The sequence below is a fragment of the Tetranychus urticae genome, chromosome 1 (genome assembly GCF_039701765.1).
Source record: "Tetranychus urticae isolate SD_2017Ah chromosome 1, NJAU_TeUrti_SD_1.0, whole genome shotgun sequence".
Taxonomy (NCBI): Eukaryota; Metazoa; Arthropoda; class Arachnida; order Trombidiformes; family Tetranychidae; genus Tetranychus; species Tetranychus urticae.
The window spans coordinates 30,991,434-31,003,117 of record NC_142958.1 but is presented as its reverse complement, the minus strand read 5'-3'; the positions used below and the strand labels follow the sequence as shown (position 1 = coordinate 31,003,117).

At 33.1% G+C, this 11,684-nt stretch overlaps 2 protein-coding genes and 2 long non-coding RNA genes across 5 annotated transcripts; 2 read left to right on the top strand and 2 right to left on the bottom strand.

Annotated features, from left to right (window-relative positions):
• Positions 1–2,099: 2,099 nt before the first annotated feature.
• On the bottom strand, positions 2,100–4,046 carry LOC107370624 (fructose-bisphosphate aldolase A). The gene is made up of 4 exons (XM_015938597.2): positions 3,936–4,046; positions 3,689–3,817; positions 2,488–3,371; positions 2,100–2,360 (listed from the first exon to the last, which is right to left on the bottom strand). The coding sequence occupies exons 2-4, from the start codon at positions 3,798–3,800 to the stop codon at positions 2,301–2,303; spliced, it is 1,056 nt and encodes a 351-aa protein (XP_015794083.2). The 5' UTR covers positions 3,801–3,817; positions 3,936–4,046; the 3' UTR covers positions 2,100–2,300.
• Positions 4,047–4,057: 11 nt separating this feature from the next.
• LOC149094954 (uncharacterized) lies at positions 4,058–4,639 on the top strand. The gene is made up of 2 exons (XR_016198038.1): positions 4,058–4,310; positions 4,394–4,639. It is a non-coding gene; the product is annotated as an uncharacterized LOC149094954 (long non-coding RNA).
• A 1,776-nt stretch (positions 4,640–6,415) lies between these two features.
• Positions 6,416–7,457, top strand: LOC112538822 (uncharacterized). The gene is made up of 2 exons (XR_003082183.2): positions 6,416–6,815; positions 7,030–7,457. It is a non-coding gene; the product is annotated as an uncharacterized LOC112538822 (long non-coding RNA).
• A 396-nt stretch (positions 7,458–7,853) lies between these two features.
• LOC107370623 (fructose-bisphosphate aldolase A) lies at positions 7,854–10,080 on the bottom strand. 2 transcript variants are annotated; one of them, XM_015938595.3, is made up of 3 exons: positions 9,065–10,080; positions 8,798–8,923; positions 7,854–8,476 (listed from the first exon to the last, which is right to left on the bottom strand). In XM_015938595.3, the coding sequence occupies exons 1-2, from the start codon at positions 10,034–10,036 to the stop codon at positions 8,828–8,830; spliced, it is 1,068 nt and encodes a 355-aa protein (XP_015794081.2). In that variant the 5' UTR covers positions 10,037–10,080; the 3' UTR covers positions 7,854–8,476; positions 8,798–8,827. The 2 variants fall into 2 exon arrangements, with proteins under 2 accessions (XP_015794081.2, XP_015794082.1); XM_015938596.3 differs by lacking the exon at positions 8,798–8,923.
• Between the last annotated feature and the right edge of the window lie 1,604 nt (positions 10,081–11,684).

The window sequence follows — 11,684 nt, the reverse complement described above, 5'->3', positions numbered from 1 at the left end:
ATTTTCTTGACCTTTTCAATATTTCAATTTCAATTCGCTATTTTATCAGTTATTGATATTTTCAGACATGATTTCTATCAAGATTGATCTTGTCAATATGTTTATTTATTTCATTTACTCCAATAGATACGCAGTTCGAGGTAAAGGGATAAAAATTTTACTTGTACCCAATCGATATTCGTTTGGATTATAATCTAACTGACGGACTAAAATTTCAACACCCTCTTTGGGTGAACCTTTGAAGAAAGGCCAAGTTTCTGTGAAAGGCGTTTGTATCGTTGTAGGAAAACAGACCCCGTCAAAAGGCAAAACCAAATCAAATTACATGATCTACTTGATTAGTATATAATCATTACCATCGTTTTGATAATGATTTTTGTTTGGCAGTTTACTAATAAATGGTGCAATATTTGATGATGAAAAAGTGATTATTATCAAGTTAAAAGTGCATTGAATAACAGCAATACAACAAGAAAATCAGATTAATTTATCCTCTTCAAATTGTTCGAGTAATTCGGGTAACGATTTGCTCAAATTAAGAAAATAAAACAAGAAGAGATTTGAAAACTTGGTGGTTTTGTAGAGTCTTAAAAATACCGATCGATATTGAGATCGATATTAAAGGCCGCATTAAGATGTTGACTCAAAGCCCGAAAAAGCTTAACCCTTTGGAGTCTTTAACCTGATTTTTTCTCAAACCAAGGTTGAATGAGACTAGTTGGAGGTCAGAATCATGGTTCGAAGGTTACAAATCGAAAGAGTTAAGAGTGAAAGTTAACTCGTTTAGCTCTTAACTAGGATAGATTCACTCGGTTATTGGTTGCATCTGATATTTAAGGGTTGGCCTAAGATGATAGGAAATAACCTTATGTTGTCTGACTTATGATTTGGATGTAACCCGTTATAATAGTTTCCCATAACCTTATACCTTTAACCCTTACCCTTGGCCTTGATCAGGTTTTCTCACAAATGTATCAACATACAAAGGCTGAAATACTTTCACTCTTTCATTTTTATTAAAGATATTGCTTTTTATTATGAAAATACATAAATCACACAAAATTTAAATCAATAATATTTGAAACAATGTAATTAGCATTTGTAAAAAGATTGATTAAACTCAGCTTTGCAAAATTATTCATAATAAATTGGGGAACAATTTCGTTTGTTTCTGAATTGAAAGTGATCAAGAATATGAGTTGATTGTCTTTGTAAATATTAAAACAATATGAACAAGGAGTAAGGACCATTCCAATTAATTGAAAAACAAAAAAGGAGCCTGCAATGGTCCAACCTGATTGAATATTATGGAGTTATTGAAGAAGATACTTTTTAATACATCGGTTTTCAACCCTTTGGAACCTTTAACCTGATTTTCTCGTCAACCAAGGTTAGATGAGCCTTTTTGGAGGTCAGAATCATGGTTCGAAGGTTACGAATCGAAAGAGTTAAAGGGAAAGTTAACTCGTTCAGCTCTTGACTAGGATAGTTTTAGTTTGATTCATTCAGTTATTGGTTGAATCTGATATTTGAAGGTGGGCCTAAGATAATAGGAAATAGCCTTATGTTACCTTACATATGATTTGGTTGTAATCCGTTATAATAATTTCCCATAACCTTATACCTTTAACCCTTACCCTTAACCTTGATCAGGTTCTCACAAATGTATCAACATAAGGCTGAACCTATGAATTGTTGTTTTAGCATTCGAACGTGTATTTTAATCAAATTTATTGTTTGTATTTATCATCTTCAAACTGAGTTTAGCTCATAAAATTCATTTTACACAAACTGTAATGTTTCCGTCAATTTGAGTAAACATTCAATTAACTATGCCAATCCTGTTGATTCTGCTGATCAAATCATTTGTTAATTGCCATTTACCTTTTACGGTTTATTCAGCTTGCAATGTTCAAAATTGACTTTTAATTGCTCTTACACTTACAACTCTTATCTCACTTCCATTTTTACATGTGAAATTTGATCGCATATTTGACTGCTACTGAACATTAATAATCAACAAATCATTTAAATTAAACAAATAGATGTTCATAGCAACAACACTCTTCAGATAATGAATTATGAATTAAAGTATCCAGTTTTTAATCCAAGTAAGTCGTTAGTGTTTTTATTTCATTATAATCAATGTTACATATTCAGTTTATTTGATGATAGGGGTCAAATAACCAGTACTAATCAAACCACACCTGTGTGTACCAACCAAATCACCTTAATTGCATATTCAATGCCGTAATAGATCAGCTACAAAATGGATCTAGACGCCATTAATTCGGAACTGTTTAAGCAAACGATGGTATTGATCCAGGAACGTATTTACCCAAAGATGCCAAGCTATTTGCCTACAAGAAAGTAAGAAAGATTTATTTAACTTGGTCATTATAATCCTTTTTGTCTATTGATTCTTATCTCTTTTTAGAAACCGTTTCAGATTAAATGTTATATAACTTGTTGATTATCAATATTTACCTCGCATCTTTTGATGAAAATATCCTGAGCAGATGCAATATCTGCTTGGTTGGCAGCCCAGACCTTTTGTGCACTTTCTTGAAGAGCTCTACCGAAACAGAAGGTTAAAGCCCATGGCTTGGGTCCTGGAGCTTGGTTGATGGCATTCAAATTTACTGAACTTTCTTCTTCTGTCTGTCCTCCGGATAAAAAGCCAACACCAGCAAGAGCTGGAGGAACAGTTCGAGATAAAGCCCGCACAGTTGCGATTGCAGCTCTTTCAGTAGATACCTTTTCGTTACATGCTCTTCCCGGCAAAACCATGTTAGTCTTAAGAATAACTGCTTCCAGGTGAACATGATGATCATTAAGAGCTTTGAATGTGGCTGCCCAAACCTCTTCCATAACTTTCTGACATCGCTGCAAGTTGAATGTGCCTTGAATTGATACATCAGGTTCAACAATTGGGACCAAACCAGCTTGTTGAGACAACAAAGCATATCTGGCTAAGGTCTTGGCGTTTTCTTCAATTGCTAAAGTTGAAGGTGTATTCTCGGTTATATTGAAAGCAGCTCTCCATTTTGCAAATCTGATTCCCATTCTGTAATAATTTTGACTTCGAACAAGTAAATCGTCCAAACCTTGAGTCAAAGTTTCACCAGCAATACCATGTAACTCAACCAAGCCTCGATCAGCTTGAATACCTGGTAAAATGCCTTTGGAAAGAAGATATTCTGGAAAAGGTATTCCATCATCGGTTTTGAAATGAGCGGTTTCATCATAAAGAATAGCGCCACTGACATATTTTTCAATTCCTGGAGCTGTGAATAATAATTGTCGATAAACACGGCGACTTTCTTGTCCAGGAACTATACCAAGTCCGGAAAATCGTTGATCAATTGAATCTGAAAAACGAGAAAGAAAGTAAATGACATTTAAAAACAGTTGACTGGTTATCTTATATTCTGGTATTGAGTCAGCGTTTGAATTTAGGTTTATTAGTTAATTTATTTTCAAGCCTCTAACGGTTTCAGGAAATCAACACTTTGTACGTATTATTTCACTCGGCATATAATTCACAATAATAATTCACCTCACTATCGATCCAATCAAGGAATAGCCTAAAAATAAATATCACAATCTACAATTACAATTATCAGTAATTGATTTTTTCTTCTATTTCTGACTCTTTCAAGACTGTTAAAAAAGATTTCAAACTTACCAGGTAAATCATCGGTTGCCAAAATACCTTTCCCTGGAGTTACCAACTGCAAAGCTGTGTGAGCAATTTGTTGTCTCAATTTTTCTGGTAGATAATCAAATTTGCCCGCCATTTTTGATGAAATCACCTCTGCAAGTAAATAAAGTAAAAGCAAAACCAATTTGGGAGAAGATTAGAAACACAATTCAAATATGAAAAATGACAACTTCGTCACTTGGACTGGCAATTTTAACATTTTAACTCTTACCTTGAAAAGTCGATATTACTCACAATGTAAAACAAGTTTGAAGCTTTTTCTAACCTTTCCTGTGGATGATTCGCAATGCTGGTTAAACTTGGTAAACTGGTAAAGTAAGCTGAAATGAAGGTAAACACATAAAAAATATTAATCACTTTGACTTTTCCACACCTTCTTTTCTAATTCCATTGAATATTTCTTTTTTTCACGAGTTTTTATCGTGTTCTCCTCCTTCTCCTCTTCCTTTGCTTTACCAGTTAACCATCAACTTGATCCATTGCTGAAGATTTAGATTATCTGGACAAGTAACCATGGATACACATTACATAAGACATAGGACGTCTGGATTTAGGGAAAAATTTGAAGTTAAATTGATCTCCTTCTGTGAGTGCAAGCTCCTTGAGTGATTTACAAGCAATTTTAATTATATCTTTACTGATAACTGTACCGTTGCTATTTCTTTTTAGGCTTAAAGGCTAATTTAATACCAACTCAGGATACTTATTAATCCAGTCAATGTTATCTGAACAGAATTTATTGATTTGATTGTTCATAAAAACGGTTGTAACCAAACCATAGACTTCATAAACATATTGATACATTGATTAAAATAAACCCTATTGCTGTAAAAATTGTATTTACCCAAAGGAAAATTGCTTGCCACTAATTGTAGAGATCAAATCTAAGCATACATAAATCTTTACATCACTCAATTTTGATTTTTATTCTGTTTAATCAAACAAATCAGCTGACAGTTACATTTATTACCTTTATGTTCGTCATTCATTAGCTTCAACTTCTGATTACTATACATTGTAGTTATTAACCAAACAGTTTACTCTAAAGCCTCTATAAAGACTCAAAATAACCCTTTGGAGCCTTTAACCTATTTATTTCCCAAAACCAAGGTTAGATGAGAATGTTTGGAGGTCAGAATCATGGTTTGAAGGTTACAAATCGAAAGAGTTAAAAGTGAAAGTTAACTCGTTCATCTCTAGGATAGTTTGTTAGTTTGATTCACTCAGTTATTGGTTGAATCTGGTGTTTAAAGGCTGACCTAAGATGCTTCGGATAACCTTATGTTGTCTAACATATGATTTTGTTGTAACCCGTTATAATAGTTTCCCATAACCTTATACCTTTAACCCTTACCCTTAACCTTGATCAAGTTCTCACAAATGTATCAACATAAGGCTAAACCTTTCACTCTTAAAGATCGTATTAAAGATGTAGCTTTTTGTTATGAAAAGACATAAATCGCACAAAATTTAAGTTAATAATGTTTGAAACAATGAAATTAGCATTTTGTAAAAAGAATCTTTTACTCGTCTTTTAAAAATTATTCATGATAAAATTAAAGAACAATTTCATTTGCCTTTTGATCGATGGTAATTAAGATTATGAGTTGATTGTCTTTGAAAACATTAAAACAATGTAAACATGGCCTAAAGATCATCATCAATTAATTGGAGAATGAAAAAATAATTAGTTAACGAGCTTTTAACGACCCAGGAACAAATCCGAGTGAAGCATATTGAGTGGACTGTATACAGTTATTGAAGAAGATACTTTTTAATACATCGGTTTTCAACCCTTTGGAGCCTTAAACCTGATTTATTTCCCAAACCAAGGTTAGATGAGTCTGTTTGGAGGTCAGAATCATGGTTCGAAGGTTACAAATCGAAAGAGTTAAAGGGAAAGTTAACTCGTTCAGCTCTTGACTAGGATAGTTTGTTAGTTTGATTCACTCAGTTATTGGTTGAATCTGATATTTAAAGGTTGGTCTAAGATGATAGGAAATAACCTTATGTTACCTTACATATGATTTGGTTGTAACCCATTTTAATAGCTTCCCATGGATAACCTTATACCTTTAACCCTTACCCTTAACCTTGATCAGCTTTTCTCACAAATGTATCAACATAAGGCTAAACCTTTCACTCTTAGTTACTCTTTCAGTTCGCATTCAATCTGAAGCTCTTTATTATTAAAGTACTTAGGGTTTCACTAAAAAACCATAAAACAACCAAAATGGATCAAGCCAATGTAAAGGACTTCAGACGGGACCGGCTTTTTTCCAACACTTTATCCACCACATTTTTACCGTCTTTTCACCGTATTGTCCACCATATTAACCACCACCCAATCTAACACATCAACCAAAGCAAACATCATCACTTTTTGAAGATACTTTTCTCAACAAAATTGTCCACCACTTTAGAGTGACTTTTTTTCCACCACATTTTCAAACAATTTTTTATAAGATTATCCACCGTTATCCAAAAATTCATCCGTCGACAGTTTCCGAGAAAATCAAGGTTAAAGTTGGAACCGCGATCGCCTTTTGTACAGTTATACCCATGAGCTTTATCGGTGAAAAATTAGTTTCTGGTTTACCTTAAAAAGTTAAACCAAGCAAAAAACGATTTTGATAATCAAAAATTGTAATTGATTTTGTAAGGATAATTAACTTTTAGATAGACACTCTGAAGAATCCCACGGAAATAGAAAAATTGAGACAATTTATCTTTTCCTGATAGTTTTCTGGTAAATATCTCCATTCATGGACCTTCAGCTCAATTCCCACCTTCCAACTGTTTAATATTTCTGTTAAATGACCTGAAACGATAACATGAAAGATCACATGGTAAGTCCAATTTCGCCACCAATAGCACTCGTTATTTGGTTGTTCATTCACTCAACTCTAAACCCTGCAGATGGCAGAAAAGTCCGCGCTGACATAGGAATTTGCCGATCTCATGATAATTTTGGTATAAAAACTAAAATATCTTGTATGAATTATCCCAAAGTATTTTGTTGTCCCATCCTGTCTGGACCTAAACCCATCAAAATCTGCTGTACATGGGACGAGTTTTCAAAACATTACTCGTTAGTATGAAAAAGCTCATTTGGGATCATAATCCGTGAATTTTATCAGCTCTGAGGAAGATATGGAAGAAGTTGAATGTAATATTAACGATATATATTTAATGAAACACAAGTACTTTATATTTCTAAGACAGTTAATCATTACATATGTTTCTGTAAATCTTACCATTTCAATAGACTTTCATTTTAATACATTTTCCGATTCTCTTTACAGTTCTGTGATTTTTCAGGTCTCCTTCATGTTTATTTTGAATGTGATATTATTGGTGATCGTCATGTGTTTAAGCATCTATGGTTACTATTTGTTTACTGTCCTTCCTGAAATAAAGGTTGAGTAAATTCAATTGCGACTTCTTTACCTGGTTTGCACTAAAATTGGTTTTCCAACAAACCATAATTTTATCAACTTGTTCAACTGATCAATTGTCTGAAAGCCAACAATAAATGTTTACAACCGTTTGTCTTGTGATCACTTGATTTAGCATTTTAAATTAACTTGTGTGTTCACAATTTCAAGTAATCATAAAGTTGGCGTCATCATTGATGTAACTGTTAAGTTAAACATATCATTTTGATTTATTGTTGGGTATCAAAAGGATTTACTATGATATTGATCAATAAAGTAAGAAATAAACACGTAAACATCTCAAAGTCCAAAATGATAAGTATTTTATCAATTGCTGTTCAATTATATCTTTCATCAAATTGTAATGATACAATTTCTGAGGATTTACCTTTGATTATCTGAAGGATATTTCTCGTCACATCTTCGTCAAGGTTAAAATACCAGTTAAACAATTAGGCTGATACATAGCAACAAGTGTACGATCATAAATCAATGCTATTAAATCATTTGTTTTAGTAATATTTAAATGTAATTCAATAAGGGATTGTGGTTTCAAGCTTTGCTTCTAATGGTTTTTACATTAAAATGTAAGGATTTTGAATTTTTAAGCCAATTGTAGCGACGGATAATTAATTTGATTGAATTTAGTTGAAGCATTTCAAGATACCCTTGAAAGAAAATAGATTTGTAAATAAATTAACACTTAAATTTAATTTAAAGAAATGCTATTACACTCGGTGAATAGGGAACGAAAAAAATATTCATTATTAGCTATTTAGATAATAGGTAGAATTGATTATAAGTTGATTTGTTTGATTTTTGAATTCGATGTCCCAAAATTGAATATGAAATAGAGGAAAACAAGAATCTTAAAACTTGTAAAAGAGACAAACAATTGCAATCGATAATGAAGATAAGAAAGCAAACCAACTAGTATTATATTGTTGGACAATTGATTTGTTGATTTGCTGACTTGTGTCCGAACTAGATGATAAGTAATCAAGTAGATTTCAATATTATTGATAATTTGTAATAGGGTAAAGATTGGCCGCTCAATAAAAGGAAAACGAAAGAGTCAACAAACGAAACTAAAAACTTGAAGTAAATAGATTTTGAATGGATATCGCAGAAGAAAAACCAGGCAATTTGTGGGAATTGGAAAAACAAATAATCAAGCACATAAACTACTAAGGATCAAACAATATATTTAAGGAATTGGTAATCAATAAGCATGATTCTTGATAAAAAGTCCTTCACCGGCTGCAGCACCATCAATACCACCTCCATATTGACCAAGGGATGATAAACTGTTAGCCTATTTAAAGAAACAAGAAAGGGAAAAATATTAGTCAAAATGAAATAAAAATTAATCACATAGACTGACACAATATGACATGTAATAAGTGGAACGGAAAAATAAACCCCAGAAATAAACGATCAATTGTATGGTTAGAGAAAAGAAAATTGATTAAACCTTGACGATTAACAGAAATAGAAAACCAGAGTAACATGCAGAACAATTGTTAGAATTCGAGAATACGCAAGTAATTCGTGTTAAAACAACAATCCAACAATAATGATGGATAGACGAAACAGAACAAAGAAACAAAAAAATCAAAACATTAGATTTTTTTACCCCTAATAGAAAATGGATAAAAAAGTTCATCTAATATTTATGTGCTGCCACATAATTAGATGAAACCGAAGCCAAACTAGGAATGGAACCAGCAGTATATTGACCAACACATGCTAAACCATTGGCCTGAATTTTGAGTAACGCAGTAAAATTAATGAATAAAGAAGCAAGATGCGAGTGAAGTATAAAGTAAAAAAATAAAAGGAGAAAAGGAGAAAAGAAGAAAAAAAAAGGAAAATCGCCTAAAAGTAAAAAATCATCACAAACCTTAGCCCGTTTAAGGAATTCAGCTTGACCAGCCGGTATGTTCTCTTTTTTACCGCTCCAAGCTTTAAGAGCACTGGCCTGTAAAGCCCGACCATAACTGAAGGTGAGACCCCAAGGCTTCTTAGCATCCAATTTGTTGATAGCATTCAAGTTGACGGAAGCTTCTTCCTCTGATTGTCCACCAGAAAGAAAAACGACACCAGGCATTGCGGGTGGAACAGTTCGCTGTAAAGCAGTAACGGTAGCCAAAGCAACTTGTTCAGGAGTAGCTTTGGTAGGACAACTTTGGCCAGAAGTAACCATGTTAGGTTTGAGCAAAGTTCCTTCGAGGTAAACATTGTGATCATTAAGAGCTTTGTAAACAGCGGCTAGAACTTTTTCAGTAACCAATTGACATTTTTCAATTGTATGATCACCATCAGGTAAAATTTCGGGCTCGACGATGGGTACCAAACCAGCTTGCTGACAACAAGTAGCATATCGAGCTAAAACATTGGCATTTTCCAAAATTGCTAAAGGTGATGGTGTATTTTGACCAATTTTGAGGACACACCGCCATTTAGCAAATCGACAACCAGCCGCGTAATATTTTTGACACCGTTTGGTTAAATTATCCAAACCTTGTGTAGTTGTTTCACCTTCAGTTCCTTGAAGATCAACAACACCAGTGTCTACTTTAATTCCAGGAATAATTCCTCTGCTTATCAATAAATCAGGGAATGCAACTCCGTCATCAGTTTTCTGGTAAACAGTTTCATCGAACAGGATAACACCACTAATGAATTTGGGCATATCATCACCGCTAGTAAACAACAATTGACGGTATTGGCGACGATTCTCTTCATTATTTTCGACTCCAATACTCTGCAATCGTTTTCCCATGGTACCAGTGGACTCATCTGCAGCTAAAATACCCTTACCAGGAGCAACGATAGCAGCGGCAGTAGCCTTCAATTCATCGAAAAAAGCCATTTTAATTAGACGATAATAATAAGGGATAGATGATGAAATAATAATAACAGTAAATTAACTATATCAGAGCAAAGGATAACAACAGTTTATAAGCTATACGAGGATCTGATAAAAGAGTTTAAAGTTGCTTCTTCAAAGAGTCCTCAAGAAAGACCTTCAATAAGGACATGATTGTGCTGCATTCTAGTGTAATGAAATGTTAACCAGTGTTACAATGCGGAGAGTTTAAATGCAATTGTAAATATTTCCTTATGTTATTATTTGTAATTGTGAGAAAGTTGATCCAGGTTAAAGTTACAAGGGCAAGAGGTTAAAGGTATAAGGACATTTTTATCAAAGGTTAAATAAACCTAACCACAAGGATAACACAAAGATTAGTGAATCTATGGGAAATAAACATAAAGACCACTTTCAATACTTTCATCTTTATTATAATATTTTAAATCCGAATAAGTAACTTCCTTCCAAAGCAACTTGATTATCAAAACAAAGGTACAAAAAGTTCTCAGGTTAGTATTTAGTAATGGAAAGGGTAACATAAGGTTTTAATATAAGATCTTAGTTCAACCTTTAATATCAAATTCAGCCAATAACCGACTCTTATTATAAATTGGATATGCCTACAACAACCGGAATCAAAGGATTTTTCAAGTTATGAACGAGTTAACTTTTACTTTTAACCCTTTCGATTTTCAGCCTTCAAATCATAATTTTGACCTCCAAAGAGCCTAAACTAACCTTGGTTTGGAGTAAAATTAGGTTAAAGGCACCAAAGGATTGAAAAATTCACCCATTTAGTCTTAACCCTTTCACTAACTTAGAGATTACGGCTGAAATATGGCTGGAAATATGCTAACTTTTGATGGAATTGGCCTTTTCATATTCATTTAGTATAACTAATTATTGGAATTCATCAATTGACTGATTAATGATTGTTTTAAAAAATCTAACATTGAGAATAATTAAATCGAGATAATCAGGCTTGTGTGAGAGCAGTCTAATCTTGATAATTCAGTCATCATTTAATGTTGTCTTATAACTTGTTACTGTTAATCTTTATTTTACGCACGATCGATTGCTTCTTAATTAATATTGTTGGGATTATTTAAGATTTAATTACATTAATAGGTTCAATATATCAATTCTAATAGCATGGTTTGAAAGGGAAAGCTTTAGCCTTATGTTGATACATTTGTGTGAAACCTGATCAAGGTTAAGGGTAAGGGTTAAAGGTATAAGGTTATGGGAAACTATTTATAACGGGTTTCACCAAATCATATGTAAGATGACATAAGGTTATCCGAAGCATCTTAGGTCAGCCTTAAAATACCAGATTCAACCAATAACCGAGTGAATCAAACTAAACCATCCTTAGTTAAGAGCTGAAAGAGTCAACTTTTACTTCCAACTCTTTCGATTTATAGCCTTCGAACCATGATTCTGGCCTCCAAACAGACTCATCTAACCTTGGTTTGCGAGAAAAATCAGGTTAAAGGTTCCAAAGAATTGAAAACCGATGCATTAACGATTCAATCATCAATTGATTGATCATCAAAAGATTCAATGGAGATATTTTTCAATAATTTTAAGTCCACTCAAAAATATTCACTCAGGTTGGTTCCTGAATCGTTAAAGGCTCTAACAACTA